The sequence below is a fragment of the Phycodurus eques genome, chromosome 13, assembly GCF_024500275.1.
Source record: "Phycodurus eques isolate BA_2022a chromosome 13, UOR_Pequ_1.1, whole genome shotgun sequence".
Taxonomy (NCBI): domain Eukaryota; kingdom Metazoa; phylum Chordata; class Actinopteri; order Syngnathiformes; family Syngnathidae; genus Phycodurus; species Phycodurus eques.
Genome location: NC_084537.1, coordinates 18,115,054 through 18,134,860, shown reverse-complemented (window position 1 = coordinate 18,134,860; position 19,807 = coordinate 18,115,054). Strand labels below are relative to the sequence as shown.

Genomic DNA, 19,807 nt, shown 5'->3' with positions numbered 1-19,807 from the left:
ACCACCACCACCGCCGCCGCCGCCGCCGCCACCACCGCCGAGAAGAAAAGACGGAGGGGGCAGATTAGTCGAGCCGCCGGGTGGCTCGGTTAGTCCTGCATGGCTTTGGGGAAGAAAAAACAAAAAGAACTGGGAAGGAAAAACGAGTGCTTATCGGTGTTTGTGACGGTGAGCGGTGCGGTTGGCAGCGATGCGTCGCGAGGTCGCCCGGGGTTTACGTGCATGTTAGTGGGATGTGTGTCCAAAATGGCTTCGAAATGGGGAGCGGGGGCTGCGAGCTGGGAAAACCCGGATGTGTAAACACAAAGGGGGGAATTCAGGCAGCCGCAGCCGAAGTGACCTCAGCACCACTCCGGCGTATTCGCATTAAAAACGCCCTTGTTTCACACCTACATAAGCGACTTTTATTTTTTATTTAATGGGGGACGTTTTTTCCCCCCGACGACGACTAAAGCGGGGGGGGGGGGATTTGTTTGTGGAAGCCCTCCGAGGATTAACGTTGTTTTTAAGTGTTTAATTCTCACTCGTTGTCCTCTGATTACTGGGTTAAAATTGCGTAATTTCCTTCGGTTTTTTATTTGTAGTCGAAACATAACCATTATTGAAGTCGATGTTGAACATAAGGCGAGAATATATATAATTAAAAAAAAAAACATTGAGTTTTTTGCAAAACACTCACTATTTCTACAGGTGCAACAATCGATTAATCGACAACTCATGAATTATTCAATTAATTGACTATTTTGATAATAGGTTCATCACTGAGCAACATTAACTTAGAATTGTCCAAATCCTCAGAACAATCCATGAAAGTACACTGATGATTTTTGTGTTTAATCAAAATAAGACATTTGCTTTTAATTTGGAAAACAATTATCAACATTTTTGCCGATTTTATGATCTTACTGACCAAACCAGTAACTGAATCATAATCAATTTATGTTAGTGGATTTTCTGCAGTCAATTTGAAGTAATGTCCTAATTTTATAGATAGAAAATATTATTAAATCCAATTAATTGATGAATCAAAAAAGTAATAGACAGATTCATCGATTATTGGCGGCACAGTGGACCACTGGTTCGCACATCCGCCTCACGGTTCTGAGGTTGTGGGTTCAAATCCGACCTTCAGCATTCCTGTGTGGAGTTTACATGTTCTCCCCATGCTTGTGTAGGTTTTCTCCAGGTACTTCCTGCCACACTCCAGAAATGTGAATGCTCAGTGGGCCGGATTAAAGAACGGGACACGTGAGGCATACTTTGCCCACCCACGCGCTAAATATTTAATAAAGTTTTCACAATGGTGAGTTTAACCCTGCAACTGATTTTTTTCCCGATCATAATCAATAAATTGGTGATTAGTGAATTTTTACACTTGTATGATTTTTTTTTTTTTTTTTTTTTTTTTAATGAGACCAATGTGTTCGAGTTTGGAGATTCTGTTGTGTAATATTATATCAGTGATGATTGAGGATGGTTTCGAGAAAGACCCCATTTGTAGTCCGATAATCAATAGCATTAGCACAACATGATTAGCCAATGCCATTGACCCATCTTGGGTCCCGCACGCACACACGCGAACAGAGGCAGCTCATGCAGCAAATGAGCCAGGAATCAGGTTATCTGTAGGTAATCGCCCTTAAACTAGTGCATGTAACTCAAGACAAAAAGGCCTTCCTCATCGAGCCGGCCCATAACTCAATGAGACGACAAGAGCTCATTAAAGGTTCAAAGTGTGATCAGGGTTGGGAAATTAGAGCCTCCGGGGGCCTGCGCCCACGAGTGAGCGTTTCGCAAAAAAAAACAAGCAACTACGAGTCCAGGAAATTGACCTCCATGTTAACATGTTATCACTCATGTAGCAGAACGTCAATTACTTCGATCAATAGGACAGTCGAGCCAGGAATTGGGGTGATTATGGACAGTCTAAGGAAATGCAATGCAAAAACCATATCAAAGAAAAGGTGCGCTCCGTTTCCTTGATCAACTATGATAAAAATGAATTGATTACTATTATTTGTTGTTATGTCAATTGGTCATTTATCAAGAAAGCGAGATGTAAAATCAAGCAGCCTTGGCACTTTCTCTGCCATCATAGCATACAAACTGCTCTCGGATGTTAGAATTTGAGCAATTTTCATTAGAAATAGTACATGACTGCAGGGCACAAGGTAAAATCCTCATTAATCTGCCTTAGTGCTTTTTCTTCTCACGTTACTGTCTTCCAATATTAGCATCAATTTTCATTTCAAATAGTACCAACAAAGAGTGATGTGAACATTTTAGCAATCTGCCTTTTTATTTTATTCTCAGTTCGCTATCTTGCATAACAACTGTTAGCATGTTAGCATTTTGAGTGTTGTGTGTCCCTTGAAAGGTGCTCTATAAATCTTGAGCCATCATTAAAAGTGACCACTAATCAACAGTCAATTCCCTTCAACTAGCAGAATTTAATTTCTTAGCAATCACTTAAAAGATAATAGCTTATTATGGTTCATCAATGACACCAGGTGGTAGCAGAGTTCCCTGGGGGAGGTAAAGCTCTCTCCCGCCTGTTGTACAGTAAGTGCAACATTTCTGCAGTCTTTTGTTTTATGGAAGCCACACCACGTCGACGGCGCGACAGCGGCGGCTTTATGCTGTCTGCGGAGGTTTTGTTTTCTTCCATTCATTACCGTGTTTTAAGCGTGACTATAATGGCTGGCTTTGCAAATGATCCATTAGGGTACAGGCTATATTTCCCTCTTTGTTCATTTAAAAAAAAAAATAATAATTTAATTCAGCAAATGTTGTACCTTTGCTCATCCATCTATGCCAGTGACAGGCAGAACAATAAAATGCTCTTCTACTCGATGGCAGAAGGCATGATTAACTGCCTGTATCTGCCTGTCATCCATACAACAGAACGATAGCTATCTGTTTTCAACTAAATAGGCCCTTACTTATTTCACACTTAGTAAGGTTGTGAATAAATTTAGACGAGAACATCTTCATTTCAGTATTTATATTTTTGTGAGATCTTTTTTTGGGTGGTGTGCTGTGAGATTTTTCTCATGTAAAATATGTGGCTGGGCTCAACACAGGTTGGGAAACACTGCCCTCGCTAGTTAAATGATAGATAATATGACATATGATACATTTGCTTTATTTGCGGCTTTGGAATAAGGCGGTACAAAAGTGAAGCGGCAAGTTATCGGATGTTTCTTCAGCCTTTACTGCTTTCCAGAATTGCTTCTGCGCCATCTTAGAAGTAGTTGGCGACCCTGCGAACAGATTGGATCTTGGGATTGTCCGCCTGCCACTCGGTGTGGCTGCCGAAACTTCCTCGCTCCACCACGTACATGCGACCGCGGTAGTTGGGCTCCTCGTACAGCACCCAACTGCGAAGAGAGATTTAACAAAGATGTATTTCTTTGGATTTAACGGAAGAAGTGTATCCAAGTGATTGACTTTTCCTTGTACTGTATTTCAAAATGGATGACAACCTGCAAAGTGGAAATAGCCCAAGGCCCGACAAGTCTCTGTTTGGACCGCTCAGTACAATACGGCTAAAGTGTGGTACACACATCCCGAAAATCGGTCCGAATTTGAGCATTTCACTCCCCTGCACTTAAAAACCTGATTATGGGATTTCTCTAAATGATAATATTGAGCGATTATCCTGTGTTGTGGGGAGTGTTAAGCGTGAGTCTTCAAGTTTCAAGCAAGTCCTAAGTTGCGGTGGCAAAAATCATGCAAGTCAAATTGAGTCCCCACTAAATTCAAAGCAAGTGAAGTCATTATTTAAGTTCAGCAAGTCATATCATACAATCTTGCTCAGTCACAAAATATATTTTGACTCGAGTCAAGTCATGTGGCTTTTAAACCGAGTATGACTAATAGTATCTGCCAGTCGAAATTCAGCATTATTCGCCAACATAGCATTGGCTCTCATTAGATTGTATGTCCTATGTACCTAATGAAGTGCACATTGTAGTTGCAAATGGGTGTGTGTACATACGCTCCGTCTCCGTACACCTTGAGGGACTTGATGCAGCTCTTTGTCAGGCCTTTGGCTTGCAGCAAGGGACAGTCTTGGTTCAGCTCCACGTGCTGGCCGCTGAAGTTGTCGCCCTCAAACACCTCCAGCCTGTAGTGCTCGCCGTGCTGGGGAGGAGAAGCGCACCGTTCACTGTTCACCAATGGTGGGAAGGAAGGAAATATAAACATTTTATTACTGTACTTAAGTCGATTTTCCAGGTTGAGTATTTTTCTGATGACATTTTAATTGCAGTCCCGACCACGGAAAACAGATACCTGTACTTTCTACTCGTTGCCCCGTCAAAGTAGGGTTGTTAATTTTGTTTTGATCTCTGCGGCTGGCGACATGTCGTTAAAAAAAAAATTTAATAAAGAGAGGGAAAGTCAACCACGGTTGAGATATTGTGGCGTCATAAGGTGGAAAAAAAAAAACAGGTACAGCGGCGTCATGGAGTCACGTCAACCAGGGAGCATTAACCTCAATGACACAACAGATTCGGAGGAGCAAGATATTCCCCATCCAAGACCTTATTGAAGAGAATTGACTGATGTTGCTGACACGAAAAATGATTCATGGCAATTTCGTTGTGTCTTGCGCCAGCCTAAAACCCACCAGCTTCTGGTGTCAAATAAATTCTCAGTCTAACCTGAAAAAAAACAACATATACAATTAGATAAGGTGCATTCCCCCCCCCCAGTTTTTATCATTATCTAAGTTAGCATTTTTTTGTTACGGGATTCAGTTCACAACATTAGCAAACCTCCGGGAACACTAAGTTAATAAATGTAGGAAACTATTTGAAACAATGTTTATTCATACATACTGTATTAACATTGCTATTGAATTTTGTAACAATAAATAACAAGCACCATCTGCTGGATTCAGTCGTGTACTGTCTCACCCACCGCAAAGCAAAAAGTATGTACAAAGGGGTTAAACACACTTTGTCTTTCTTTACCCACCAAATATTTGCCTACCTACCATTCTGATTGGACGGCAGGAGCCCATGTGGTCGTTGTGGGCGCTCCAGCGCTGGAATTCGGGGTACTCGCCACGCTCCAACACGTACTGCTGGCCCTTGAAGTCTGGGTGGTCGAAGCACACGAAGGCACCGCTCTCCACTCGCGCGGAGTTGACGCGGTTGACCAGGCCGCGCTCCTGGAAGTTGTCGCAGCTGCTGCACACCTCCAGCTTGCGGCCTGTAAAGTTCTTGCCCTCGTACAGCACGATCTGCCATCGGAAGGAGACGACAGTTTGTTTTGGGGGAGTTCTGGGCTCACAGGGTGTGCCCAATCCTAATTGTTTTGACTCTCTATTTGACTGTCTATCCCACCTATTCACGATTTAGACATTAACCTTCTTGCGTTCCCCCCATTCACCCTAACTAACAACTATTCACTGAAAAACCCATCTAGTCTGCATTCTGTAATACCCGAAGATTCCCCCGCAGATTCACGAATGGCCGCTAGCAAATTCTTCTTTAGATAGCACATAACTCAAATTATTTGCTGAAAAAGGCCCCTATTCACACCTATCCGCATATTTGTGTGCTATTTCTGGACCCCCCTGAGAGGATCCTGCGTCTTTTAAGCTGCCATCTTAGGAGACGAGTGGCTAGTGTTAGTTTTAGCACTTGCCATCTTGACAGCGAACAGCAGTGTAACACAAGACTCCAGTAGATAGCTCATAGGGGGATTGACGCCAGAGAAAGCAGGTTAGTAAACCTCTCAAGATGATGCAGAGAAAGGTCGGGATAGCTGTTGGCAGTGGCGGACGTTAAAGGCTGATCGACTAGCTGCTCAACATAAGTACCCAACTAAAGGTAAAGAGTCATTTAGGATATACGTGTTTTAAAAACGGGAGTATTTATGTATCACCGAGTTAAAAACATCATAAAATGGCTCAAAAACCCGGAAATCAGCCAAAATGAGCCTAAAATGGCCACCAAAGCCCAAGATGGCAGACTTCTTCTTCTTTGGGTGTCTAACCCTTATGAGAGCTGTACTGTATCTTCCAGGTTACCTCACGTGTTTTACGACGCAGTAAACAATCAATTCCACACAATCGATCAAATTCTTAATCGTCAACAATCCATTATTTTGGTCATCTAAACGCGGAACACAGCGATGTTGTACACTTCTCCGGCAAAGCGGACACTTAAAGCATCGCTACTAACTCCTGTGAAGGACTCACAATACTCACCAAATACCTAATTCACGAATACGGTAACAAAGGGTATTGAAAAGACAGTTTCGTCTGCAATGATCATTGCCATCACCAACTAGTGGCCTGGCAATCATATTACAGCACTGGCAGCAGCATTTGCAGGTCCAGGTGAACAGGATTTCTTTTTGAAGCTTTTCCAACACACACACACACACACACACACACACAAAAACAAAAAAATAATCCCGTTTGTACTAGGTTCTTATTGTGTACTATTACTACTTGACCTTTTTGCGGGGAGTGGCCTTCTCCTGTTTGGGTACTCACCTTTCCTGAGCTCTGAGACATTTTCCACAGTTCTAGCTGTTCCAAACCCCCGCCACGAGCCTGGCTACGAGGATATATACAAAAGCACAACAATGGCGGGCTTAGTCGTTTTGCCACATGGGCACTTTCTCTTACATTGTGCCACTGCTGAGGTCGGACTTTGGTTCACAATAGAGCCAGAGGGTCGCTTTCATTTTCAAAAAGCTTTGGAGTCTTTGCATCTCCACATTTCTGCCAGCTGGGGCACTTTTGTTCAGGCTCTAAAATTGTAGAGCTGATTGAATAATAACATCTGACAGTTGTCAAAATTTCAATGCCATGTTGCGCCCATACGTACTGCTGGAAAGTTGAAGCTTTCGCAATTTTGTGTCATTCATCTGTCTTATTTACACTGTTCAAATTTGGTTGCAATTGGACGGAATCTCCAGGACTGGTTTGCCTCTGATGGACCCCTGGAAATGGCTAAAATGATCCCAAAATAGTTGCTTCAAACCAAAATGGCAGACTTTTTGAGTCTTTTTGGGCATGGACATTTGACACTTACTCTTTTTTTTTTTTTTTTTTTAACCTAAAAAGCTTGTCCTCACTTGACTTTGAATTCTCAAGGATGTTAAATACAAAACACATGGGGATAAAAACTCCCACCTCGGGCTTCCAGAAACACAGAACATGAAAGCTGCAAAAACAAACATGATTAATTTCATTTATCATCATCTCCATATTCTGATCAGTACTTCACGAGCAATGTCTTCCCTTGAGGAAAATTGGACTTGTTCGTTGGACACGTCAAAGTGGATTACAGCCCTGCGAGACAAAAAGTAAACAATGATCTCACGAGACAAATGGAAAAATATGGCAATGCGTATATTCAGTAGAGACTAAAGCCTTGATTCATAAAAAGTATGGAGGAACTGATAAGATGAATAAAGACAATGGGTGTTAAGGGTCAAGAAAGTACCATTTTAAAACAATTGACATGCAAGCAAAGATTTTATATAAGAAGCTGTTTTGTTTTTTTTAAATTATTATTTAGGTGGAATTCCAACACCGTCAACCATCGAGCCATTCCATTACGACAGGTCCATGTTATTATGGCACAGTGAGCTTTTGAATTCAGGCCAAGATGATCATTCTAAAATCAAACAACTCATACTATTTTGCAAATAAATCCTCGGCAAAACACAATTAAGCCCAACGAGACATTTTTGACAATTAACTATATGCTTCGTGCTTTGTTGGAACAGTTTGTGGAATTTCCTTCTCTGTTCCCAACACACCAAGAAGGCCCTAAAAGGGTTTATTGCTCGGATGAGTTTGATGTGAAAAGAAAAAGTCCATCATCACCTGTATACCAACCGGTTGTTCACCTCTCTGTGGCAAAACAGATCATTAGTGGCCAGAGATTTCAGGGCGTTGTTGTAAGCAGACAAGAGGTGATGTTGCAAGCCCCCTCCTCTGTTTAGCAGGGCCTTTCTAGTTTGACATAGATGGCTTCTTTCACACTTCCTTCAAACCAGCATAAACATAAACAGTGTTGAGTGTGCTTCTCTGGATTTTGTCCTTCGGGTGAACAAGCTTTTGTGACAAATAGGAAAGTAGTGAATGGTATTTTTAGAGGTTACCAAGTGGCGACATACACCTCGCAATCCCAGTGTACTTTCTCCGAATAAAATCATCTGTAAATCAACATTTGACACAGCCCACAATACTATTAGGCGTTGAAAAAGTGGGCGGGCTGCAACATTGCTTTTTTTTTTTAAATACTTTTCTAGATATGAAAAGAAACTATTCACAACTACAACAGTAACACATTTCTCTGTTTCATGCCTTGTGAATTAATATAATTCCGTTTAGGGGAAAAAATGTCCTCCGCTTTCTGCTGCGTCTCGTTTGTGAACATATCACATAAATGATTAATTATGACCCTCAAGTAAACATTGCTTTGAAGATTGTCATCTTATTACAGATTGCTCTTGTTTTTTTTGTTCTGAATATAGAGATCCTGCTCAGGACAGGGGAAGCTCTATTCCAGTGAGATGCAGGGCTGAGGACCACCCCAAAATCAGGACTAATCCCAAACGGTTTACCTTCTCACCGTTTAGCTGCAATTTTTCAAAATAACTAATATGTAAATGCTTGACGGAATGTTTTTAGCATCTTTAAAAAAAAGTCAAATCATGTAAAAGTGGCCCTTGTATCCTTCCATTTTTCTGTATGCAGCCCTCGAAGTACAATTTTGAACACCCCCGGTTACAACTATTCATATAGTAAATTTTTTTTAAGGGGGCCTGCTATTAACAAATTTTTGCTTTTCACTGCAGGTCTTGATCCGTAACAGTGGCATCGCTATGCCTAATTTAGGCGGGCCTCAGCCCCCCTTAAATGTTCTTAACCCCCCGCCACCACCAAAAAAATGATTTGGTTCTTTGTGGTGATAAGTGTTTTAAGGATGAACAAGTTGGATTAGCACCCTCCCACCCGTTCCATAAAACCTAGTGAATGTGTTTAGGGTTCACTGTAATGACGTTTCTATGATACAGTAATTAAGACAAAAATAACAAACGTGACTATCCCAAAGGTGAAAGAAAATGGTCTTTTAAGCTATTCCAATAATTGTCTAAGGTTGAAACACAGCAAGCCTTTGAGCAACATTCGTGTGTCACTTGTATACACTAGAAATGTGCTAAATATAGCATAGTGAAAGTCTGACAGACGCACATTTGCTCAAGTGCGGCGGCACAAAAGGCCGAACGTATCTTGCATAAGGCGATACACCGCCATTGACCCCTGACCACGGTGGAACACACGGAGGCGTGGACGGACAAACCCAGCTATAAAAAGAGGCGGCAAGTCAGCGAGGTTATCGTTTTTACTGGCAGAGACCCACAAGTCCGCAAGGTATGTATACTTTAAAGGTACCAGAGTGTTGATTTTTCATGCTAAAGACTTCTGTTTGACTTGTCTTTATTACATCGCTTATATTATATTTCCATAAAAACCTATGCTCGAGTATATCTGTCTGTACAGCTAACGTTAGCTGTCATACAAGTGTAAAAAGATGCCGACCATTGTGTCCAGTAATGTGAATGTACAAGGAAACATAGCATCTTCTCAAGTTCTCCTAAGGCAGGCATGACAAACCCATTTTTCATCGCGGGACACTATGGTTTCGCTCAGAGGGTGACAATTGTGAAAATCATACCTTGCGCTTATCTGTTACCTTGTTCCCCCAGAAAATAACTTTATTCATAATGGAGCCCTAAATGTTATCGGTTTAAAGTTTTATTTTTTGCGGGGGTGTGTGTCTGAGTTTTTTTCTCCTTCGGGTGCAGTGCTTTCTTGAGTCTTTTCTGATTTTTTTTACAGATAGTATTTATCATATGACAATTTTTTTTTTTTTTTTTTGCAAACAATTGCCAACGTCCTCTTTAAGTATATAACACAACTATTGTTCAATAGGTTTTTTAATTAAAAAAAAAAAAAAATTAAGAAGGGATTTGGTGGAAAAAAACGTTTGAAATATGTGTAAGAATTTAACAAAATCAGCCATTTTTGGACAGCTTTTCTGCCAAAATAAAAATAATGAATCCCTTTAGTCGGAAAAGGAAGTAAACGCACTATAATGTGCAGGCCGGATCTGGCCCTCAGGCCTTGAGTTTGACACCAGTGTCCTGAGGTAACCAAAACATTAGAAATGGCTCTAAGTGTGATGCAGAGCAGAGCAAATGGTTGGCTTGAAACAAAAAAAAAGCGGCAGACTTCTGGTGTGACTTTTGGGCTCAAATCCCTCTGCTCCACACGCTCCAAGCCAAACCAAACTTGTTACGCGTGGTGATCGTTCAGCCCTGAAAAGATTCCAAAGGAGCTCCCTGCTGGCATAAATATGGAACATGCAATAATATCTGCTTGTTGCGTCCAAAGGCTGGCTGACGCTGTGGTGAACATCGCAATGAAGTTGTTGCTGTTGGCTTTAAGCGTCGCGCTGTTATTCGCTGCAGGTGAGCGAGTCGCTCATTTTCCACTGAACAAAGAGCAGTGGCACTTGTACTTTTGGATTGATTTTTACCTAAGGCCTAATCCAGGACTTCGGACGTTGAAAGGGCATGTTTATTTTGTGCAGTGTGCAAATTTCACAATCACTAAAGCAGCAAAGCGTGTTGATTTTCCCTGGTGCTCTTTGCTGACATTTTCAAAACGCTCAGGCTTTATTTTGATATGTTTAAACAAGAATCCTAATGGTTTTAAAAGGACTACAAACCTCACCACCATAACGGATTCTACCTGAGGTATGAAGATAATGTAAACATTTTCATTCGTGGAGGCAGAAGTTCACTTCCTACATCGTGTGTAATATATGCGGCACATGGACGCATCACCAAACACAAACACCCCACAAATGCATCATAGTGCTTCTACATGTCGGTGCGTAGCACAGCCGTTGCTTGAAAGTGGCTCTGGATCTTTGCCCAACCCAGCTGATCATGTCATAGGCTAAGAAACTCTGTGTAGGGGCAGTTATTCCATTTGAAACCAGATATTTATATACAAAAAACTATAACTAAAACTAAATAAAAAATTATCTTGTATATTATATTATATTCGAACTAAACCTAATTATAAAAATTGCCTTCAAAAATCCTCTCATTCTGGCATTCAGCAAATAGAAATCATTTAGGTAATCCTAATTGACCTAAAACAAGTAAAGTTTAGTCTGATTTCATGACAGACAGTGAGAAAAAACAAAAGGGAACGTGTATTTTTATATAGTGTATGTACTGTAAACATCTGGTTTCAACTGTATGTAAATTAGCCCCAATGTTGCCGAACAGGCTCGCTCACAGACACAGTTTACGAAATTTGCAGTGGTACCATGACTTACGAGTGGCCCGCCTTTGTTTTTCGTATTATTAGCTGTCCATTGGTCGATTTTTTTTTTTTTCAATTAAGGTTCTGTAATGCCCTTGCATGTGGGCAAGGACAGGCACAGTAATCAAAGCAATTTCTCACATTATTATTGAACGGGACAAACACAAATACAAAATGACAACACCCGCAAGGAGCTGCTGTAGGCCACAACTCACGCCCAGACGCTCACACTGCACTAACTGGCCAACCCTCCTCCAGTTCTTAACTAGGCCATGCCCCTTAAAGGCACACATCCAACACAAACACTACAATAAGTACAGGTTTTGTTGTCTTTTTTGTCAGGTGAAGCTCTCAACTGCCATCGCTGCGTTTCCAGAGTGGCCGGCGAGGAGTGCGAGCTCACTGTGGAGACGTGCAGACCCTAGAAAGGCGGGTGCGCCGTCGCCAAGTTCCTCCGAGCGCCACGTGAGATCTGTTTGGTCATTTCGGACGGTCCCCATCAACGGGGTGTTTTACATTTTAATTTGAAAATCTTCTTGCTTATCTCTTTTCTCCAGATGGCTTCTACCAGAAGTGCATGGCCATGGAAGACTGCATGATGCTGATGATGAATAGCTTCATCCACATCAAATGTTGCGACAGTGACATGTGCAATATTGATTTTTAATAAAAAAACAAAAAACAAACAAACAAAGACTCTTTTTATGCTCAAAAACATCTACAAATGGAACGTCAGAATTTTTGGAGAGTCAATTGGACAAAAATTGAAAGGAACGATCTTAATCTTATTAGAATATAATATTGCTTTTTTTTTTTTTTTTTTTACGAATAATAGTCTTGTAATTTTACAAGAATCAAGTCATAATATTCAGAAGGAAAAAATGTCCAGAAATTCATGTTTTAACAAAAAAAGTCTTTGTATGACAGTAAATACTAATTAAATAAAACTATACAAGAAAAACAGTTTTAATATCTTGATAACTGATGTAATATTTTGAGAACAAATGTTTTTTTAGGAGAATCAAGTTGATTAGAAGAAAAAGTATTACTGTGCAAAGAATCAAGTTGTAACGAAAATAAAGTCTTAAGACATGCAGTAAACCCTAATTTCAACAAAATCAGGTCGTAACATGGTAAAAAGGTTACAAGAACAAAGTCTTATATATTACAAGAAATGTCCTTATCACGAGAAAATTCCTTATTTCAAAATTTTAAAAATCAACTATAAAGAATACAATACAATTTATATCAACTATAAATAATACAATAACAATTGAAAATAATTTCTTCGTATTTTTCAAAAAATAAACTATTTTTGTTTACCTCAGGAACTCAAGCATGTGCTGTCTATCTTAGATTCAACTATTTGTCAACATAGAAGCCATTAAAAGGTCCACTTTCCATAATACATTTGCTTTAAAATGACTCAGACGACACTCGTGTTTCCAATCATCCGAGTGCCTCACCCATTCAAGGTGTTGTCCGTTTCAAGTGTTTATCTTACTAATAATCGTTAAATGTAAAAAAAATAAAATAAAAAAATAAAAAACTCAATGCCTAAACATGATGGGCAAATATGAGCAACTATAAAAGAATAAATGACAAGAAATTGGTACTGAGCGGCAGATATTGAAAACTACAAATCAACAAGGTACTGCATGTAGCTGGTACTGCAGATTTGTGCTACCTGCAGGATTATGGTCTAACTATTTTACCAAATGAAATTGTATTATATTGAAACTTTTGTCTTGTAACGTTTTGTCTCACAGAACAACACGATGAAGTCGCTGCTGTTGGCTATAAGCGTTGCCGTGCTCTTCACAGCCGGTGAGAGTTTCTCCACTGAAATTTTGGAGAAAAATCGATATTTTAAGGGATAGCCAGACGTTTCAGGTAGCTGGAATACTAGCTTTACTGAATGGATTTGCGTGTGATAAGACCGCGATAGAGCCTATTTTCCAATATTCACTTTAAACTTGATTTTAAAATCTCTGACATCAGGAAAACCGTTATTATCTGACCAGCATTGCATTTGTTCTGTCATTTTTTTTTTTTTTTTTTTTACTGCAATAGGGGTATGATGATGACGGGGCACATTATTATACCAGTTACGATCAGACAGGGTTGCTGTATTTATATTTTGTATTTTAGTATTAGGTGGCATGGTGGCCGAGTGGTAAGGTTTGGGGTTTAAATCCTGGCAGGTGTTTCTGGCCAATTTTTGGGGGTGCTGAAGAGCCCCTAAAGTGAATAAAAGCACCCCCGCAATTTGAGAGCTCTTTAGAATTTTATTATGATTATATTTTTGGCTTTCGTTCGGCTCATTCCTGCCGGTATTTGGCCATTTCCTCTTCGGATAACGAGCGAGCACCCAAGACGATAGGAAAGCATTTTTGTAGCATGTGGACATACAGTATAGCCAAAGACGGAGCAATCAAGCAAGTTTCCGAAGCTAACGCCGTTATAACGCTGAGCTGTGTATCGAACGAACATATTCATTGAATGTTTACATTTTATTAAATCATTTGCAATTATTGTAATGAAATTAACTATATACACAATAACAAAATGAACTTTTTTAACTTCAAGAAATCAAGTATGTCCTGTATATCAGAGACCCAACTATTTGTCTACAAGTCAAATAAAAAGTCCACTTTCCATAATGTGTCCACTTACAAATGAATGAGAAGAGAGTCGTGTAAACAAGCGCAGTTGTTTCCCATCGTCTGAGTGCCACACCCATCAAACTGTTTATTGTACTAATTATCTTCTTTTGGGCGGATGACAAGAGCATATTTAGATAAAAGAAAAATGAGTGCATGAACATGATGATTGACAACAAATTGGTACAGAGTGGCACATATTGAAAACGACAAATCAACAAGGTATGTGGATGGTACAGCAGATTTACGCTACCTGCAGGAATATGGTTGACGTATTAAACAAAATTCAATTGTAGTATATTGAAACTTTTGTGAAGGGTGTGGTCTGTAAAATGTAATGTTTTGTCTCACAGAACAACACGATGAAGTTGCTGGTCTTGGCTTTAAGCTGTGCCCTCCTCTACACAGCCGGTAAGTTTCTCCACTACAATTTGATAGAAAATCGAAATTTCAAAGGATAGCCAGATGTTCGAGGTAGCTGGAACAAATAAGATAGTCACATGATCCTCTTCTTTTGTTGTACATTGTGGCTTAAAGTCAGCCATGTGACTAGATACCCCACCCCGCCCCCCGATTTGCTCTTTTTCTCAGGTGAAGCGCTGAGGTGCTATAACTGTGTGCCTGGACCAGGGGGAAGACCATGTGATGTCACTGAGCATGAGTGTGAAGGAGATGAAAGATTCTGTGGGACTGTAATATGGAAGGGCTGTGAGTTATTATTATTATTTTTTATTTTTTTTACATCATCAGCATCAACATCAGTTTGTGAATCCATTAAAGTACGTCGGTCGCTTAGAACGCTCACGGTTGTTTTTGGTTGATCAACTGGAAATTGTACCTAAAATTGCACAGAAACGGTGAAAAGGTTTTACCCCAAAATTCAAATTTACTGTATATTGTGTTCCATCATTTCCAAGGGTCCACATGTTAATAATGTTTATGTGTCCCCCCCCCCCCCCAGCCCCCCTTTCTCTGTCAGATCCCCGGCTGCAGGAATGCATGACTAGTTCTCGGGTCTTTTGGTTTGAACAAAATCATGAATTTGTCACAGACTACTGCTCAACCGACTTGTGCAACATCTGATCATAGCAGGGGGGAAAAACATCACTCACATTCCAGATATCCCTTTCAATCTTCAGACAGACTGATGTGTGTTAATTCTTTCAGTGGTCTATATTTTCCATTTCCCTCCTACGTCACTACTTTTTGTTTGAACGACGACTCTAAAAAATCATCTGTATTACCCTTTCATCTTTGAATCAATAAAATGCATGCTGACATTTCTGACTCTGATTTACTGAACTGATGTGTGTGTGCTAAGACGGTGATAGTGCCGATTTTCACATTGCAGACTAAATTGTCCATCGGTGTGAATGTGAGTGTGAATGGTTGTTTGAATTGTCTCCATGAGCCCTGCGGATTGGCTGGCAACCAGCTGAGGCTGTAGCTTTTCGTCAGCTCCAGCTCCCCCGCACCCGTAACCCAAGTGAGGATAAGCGGTACAGAAAATGGATGGATGGATTTTAATATCATGTCCAGTATGATTTGAGAAAAAGAAAACATTGTGACGGTAATGTGTTTTGTAGTCGGGTTAGTCACCGTGCCAAATATCCTGACTTTTTTGCCAACCCCGATCCACCAAGAACACACAATGTGCTATCAGTCATCTTTTGAAGTGTAAAGCTGTTGAATGGTACTAATGGGTGGATGACTAGTAGATATTTTTAAAATGACACAATATTACTTTTTCTTTTGAGAGCAACCTTCAGTGTGTCAACACAAAGGATAGAAACGCTAGCTACCTTAGCCTATCAAATCGCAGGCGCCACCAAAGCGTCCTACACAACTAGTTCTTGCTTGAACTTTGCATGACACTTTCAGCGTGAAATCGATAAAATGCATATCAATATATCGGACTCAGTTTTACTGATTTGTGTGTGATAACACATTCACAGAGCCTATTTTGAAATATCCCCTCGGAACGTCATTTTATAATCTCTCAAATCATGAAAACTGTTATTACTTGACCAGCATTGCATTTGTTGGGTGTCATTTTAAAATGTGATAAGGAAGGAGACACTGTTCAACTTCTTTACATGATGTCAGACAGGGTTCCTGTGTTTATATTTTGTATTTTAGTATCAAGTGGCATAGTCAACAAATCGGAAGCACATCTGCCTCACAGGTTATATATAGCTCACACTCCAAAAACATGTAGGTTAGGTTAATTCAACATTAAATTGTCTGTTGGAGTCGGAATGGTTGTCTCTATGTGCCCAGAGAGGCTGTACCCCGCCTTTGGTGTGCTCGAGGTCACCCGCACCCACGACTCGCGGGTGGAAGAAAATGGATGGACGGATTTTAGTATCATATACAGTGTGATTCAAGAAAATGGAAACATTACGAACAATACAATGTTCAGATCATATAATCCTCCTAAAGAAAAAACTATGCGGTACCTTCCAACCTCACCGTGTCCTTGTGAAGTGTAAATATTGCTAATAATAATCATTTGGGCGGTTGACAAGTACATATTTGAGAACATGCTGGAGTACAAAGGGCGGATGTCTCTTTCAAGGAGTGCGCAACCACAATGATGCGGTCGAATCCCTGGTACTGCCATGTGATGTTTACAGTATCATTTTAACTTGAGAGTGTATTCTCTTCTGTTCATTATTGACAAATGGTGTCAAAAGTGGAATGGTGAGGCCATCTATGGCCTGGATCTTTGGTGTCGTGGTTAATGTCCAATTTTTTTTAACCAAAATGTCTTCTTGTCAAGAAGCAGTGCCAGATGATATGAAGAACATATTCAGTATTTTTCCATTTTTATTGGCCATTTCTGCATTTGAAGTTAGTTCATTCTGTGTTGTGACATAATCCCTAACATCGCTCCGTCGCTTAATACATTTAACATTAACATCAGTAAACAAACGAGATAATTTTAGGCGCGTTTCCTAATTTATAGATGTACTAGCGGATCAGCTCTTGTCGCCGATGTTACGTGTGCTTGGCGGTTCCGCTGGGACCACAACCAGGGCCACGAGCCGCAGCACCTCAACGCAAAAATACAAAAGACCAGTGCAACAAATACGACACTGGCTGAGAGTAGCAATCGAGGATGTCCGCTCCAGAGGTGGGTAGAGTCAGTGGCGGAGCAAGACCAAGGCTATTTCGGGGGGTCCACAAACTATGACAATGAATTTGTTTCTCGACCAATGAATTGCAATCTGAGTCTCTCAATGTTGCAATGTACATACTAAGCACACAGAAGATGAGGTTTGCGCCCACATATTTAAGGTTGATTAACGTTTACAACACAATGTACACAGAAACACAACTGCAACAATTTTTCAATAATCACAGAGTAACTCGCTCACACGCTCTCGCTCTACTCACACACACACACACACACACACACACAATTACCTGCTCACAGAGACTCTCTCACACACACACAAACACGAGCTATTCACTCACACTCTCTGTCCACCTTACCGTTACATGACTTGCTTCTCTTTAAACTTGTCCCCATCTTTTCATTTCTCAACGGATCCTATGAAAAAAATAGGCCAGTTCTGTAACTCTTAGCATCACTTACATTTGCACAATGTTATCAAATCCCCACTTCAAGCCTAAACAATGTCAGGGGAAATAGACCACTGTAGATGTAAGTTTCATCTTCAAACTTTGAGTTACTCAGTGGTTCCCAACTGGTTTTGGCTTTATGCACTGTTGAAAACATGAAAACAGTTGATATATATGAAACATGAACAAACATGACAAACATGAAATATGAAATAAAAAGGCACATTTTTTATGGAGTAAATAAAAAGGCAGAGTTCTTTTTTTTTAGTTGAAAAAGGCAGACTTCTTGAATCAAATAATACAATAAAACAGACAAAATACTGAAATAAAAAAGCAGAATTCACTTGAATTACAGTATTAATGCTTTTTAAACAAGTTACACGTGTGAACCTCATTAACCAGCACTTTTGTGATGCCCTCAACACCTTACGTTTTCTTTGAAAGCACTCCACTAGTTTGTCTTAAAAGTGGTTTTAGCTAGCCTGTTGTGCAGTACATTATGCATGAAATAAGATGCTGCATAGAAGAGAAAAAAATGCAACAGCAATACTTTTGACACTGTATCGGTGTCAGTTTGAACACTTTTAAACAAACATATCAGTATACCAAGTTTAGAGATATAACAAAGGGCAAAAAGTTAAGGCTAACCCCCCTCCGCTCCCTCCTTCACGTTATATTACATTGAAGCGAACAGAACACGGAACAGCTAACCGGCCGATTGTCTGCTACTTTCATTCCTCTAATATCATTGGAGAAACACGTCAATATAAGCAACAACCCGAATTGAATGTACACGTTCATGTGGAGTGGCTGTTGGAAGCTGACACTGGTCATGTGGAGACGCCATGAGATGTAACTTGTCCATGTGCCCGTGTTTTGTGCCCGCCAGCTGGCGAGACACACTGAAACACTGCACGCGCTAGATGCTAAATTTTCGTTGACTTACTTTGACGTCGTAGATTGGCTCTGTGGCAAATCCTCTTCTTCTGTGGCGATTCTTCTTTTCCTAATAAATGTGGATAACAACTCTTTGTGGGACATAGCGCCAACTACTGTACAGGAGGGACTTAGCAGTCAAAAGGCGAAACTTCTTTCAAAATGCAAACGGCTCCTTTCGACAAGACATGCGGTGCCGATAAGTGTATGTTCCATATAAAATATATATATATATTATTAAAAAGATAAAAAATTAAAAAGATAAAACTGTTGTGTAGCTAAGTGTAGCTATGAGTCTAACCTTTTCAAAATCTCAAACTAATAGATTGCGCCACAAGGTGGCGCTTAGAGGTCATGTTTGGAAAAACATGGAACGTTTGAGAGGACAGCTGAATGGCACATGACCAGAGAGAGCCAATCACAAGCGTCGACTTTAGAGGGAAGTGGTCTGAAAATAAATCTGAGCTTTTGTGATTATTTTTCAAACGTAACTACAATTCAAATATTGGAAATTTCCAAAAACAACTGTCATTTATTTACACATTTTCTCCCAGTAATGGAATGGATTACAATTCCATTAATTTTGTAATTACATAATCTCATTACATGTAATTAGTTACTCCCCAACACTGGTTACAGAGTAGACTCACGGATATCAACTCGGGGTGGGGGAATAAATACTGCCACCATCGAGCTTTGATTGAACCGGCTTTTCCTCCTTTTTATGCATACACAACACTTAAGTCATTTTTATTACATTCATTGCTCTTGTCATCCAATCAATACAAACATAAATAACCACACCCGGCTTCAACATCGTTACAATTAAGAGCACAAATTGGATGTCAACAGACATAATCACACAATGCGGTACCTTCGAACCTGACCATGCCCTTGTGAAGAGGGAATATCACTAAAAATAATCATTTGGGTGGATGACATGTACATATTTTGAGAAGATGGGGGAAGACAAAGGGCGGATGCCTCTTTCAAGGAGTCTGTAAACAATATACTGCCATGTGATGATTATTACACCATTTTGTTATCAAGAGAGTAGAGAGTGTTCTTTACTGTTCATCTGTGAGAAATTGTGTCAGAAGCAGTGGCAACTGGTGGAGTTTTCTCCAGGAGACGCTATATAATTTATGTATACTGGAAACACACGCACACACAGAAAGACAGACTGATAAATAGGGATTTTGGTGAATTGTAGAGAACAGCAATACATTCAAAAGTACAG

The 19,807-nt window shown here is 40.2% G+C and overlaps 1 protein-coding gene across 3 annotated transcripts; it reads right to left on the bottom strand.

Moving 5' to 3' along the window:
* Positions 1-3,147: 3,147 nt before the first annotated feature.
* Positions 3,148-18,632, bottom strand: LOC133411879 (gamma-crystallin N-A-like). Of its 3 annotated transcripts, none has more exons than XM_061694651.1 (6): positions 18,578-18,632; positions 17,542-17,599; positions 6,515-7,318; positions 5,003-5,251; positions 4,001-4,146; positions 3,148-3,380 (listed from the first exon to the last, which is right to left on the bottom strand). In XM_061694651.1, exons 3-6 carry the CDS (start codon positions 6,533-6,535, stop codon positions 3,245-3,247), a joined length of 552 nt encoding a protein of 183 aa, XP_061550635.1. In that variant the 5' UTR covers positions 6,536-7,318; positions 17,542-17,599; positions 18,578-18,632; the 3' UTR covers positions 3,148-3,244. The 3 variants fall into 3 exon arrangements, with proteins under 3 accessions (XP_061550635.1, XP_061550634.1, XP_061550636.1); XM_061694650.1 differs by having other exon boundaries at positions 6,515-6,578; XM_061694652.1 differs by having other exon boundaries at positions 6,515-6,574.
* Between the last annotated feature and the right edge of the window lie 1,175 nt (positions 18,633-19,807).

Bases quoted from the DNA above. Each gene is read 5' to 3' on its own strand.
- LOC133411879 (XM_061694651.1), bottom strand. From the start codon at position 6,535: ATGTCTCAGAGCTCAGGAAAG. The intron at 4,147-5,002 runs GTAGGTAGGCAA...TCTCCTCCCCAG, and splicing joins CCTGCCGTCCAATCAGAATG to CACGGCGAGCACTACAGGCT. The intron at 3,381-4,000 runs GTATGTACACAC...CTCTCTTCGCAG, and splicing joins AAGGTGTACGGAGACGGAGC to TTGGGTGCTGTACGAGGAGC.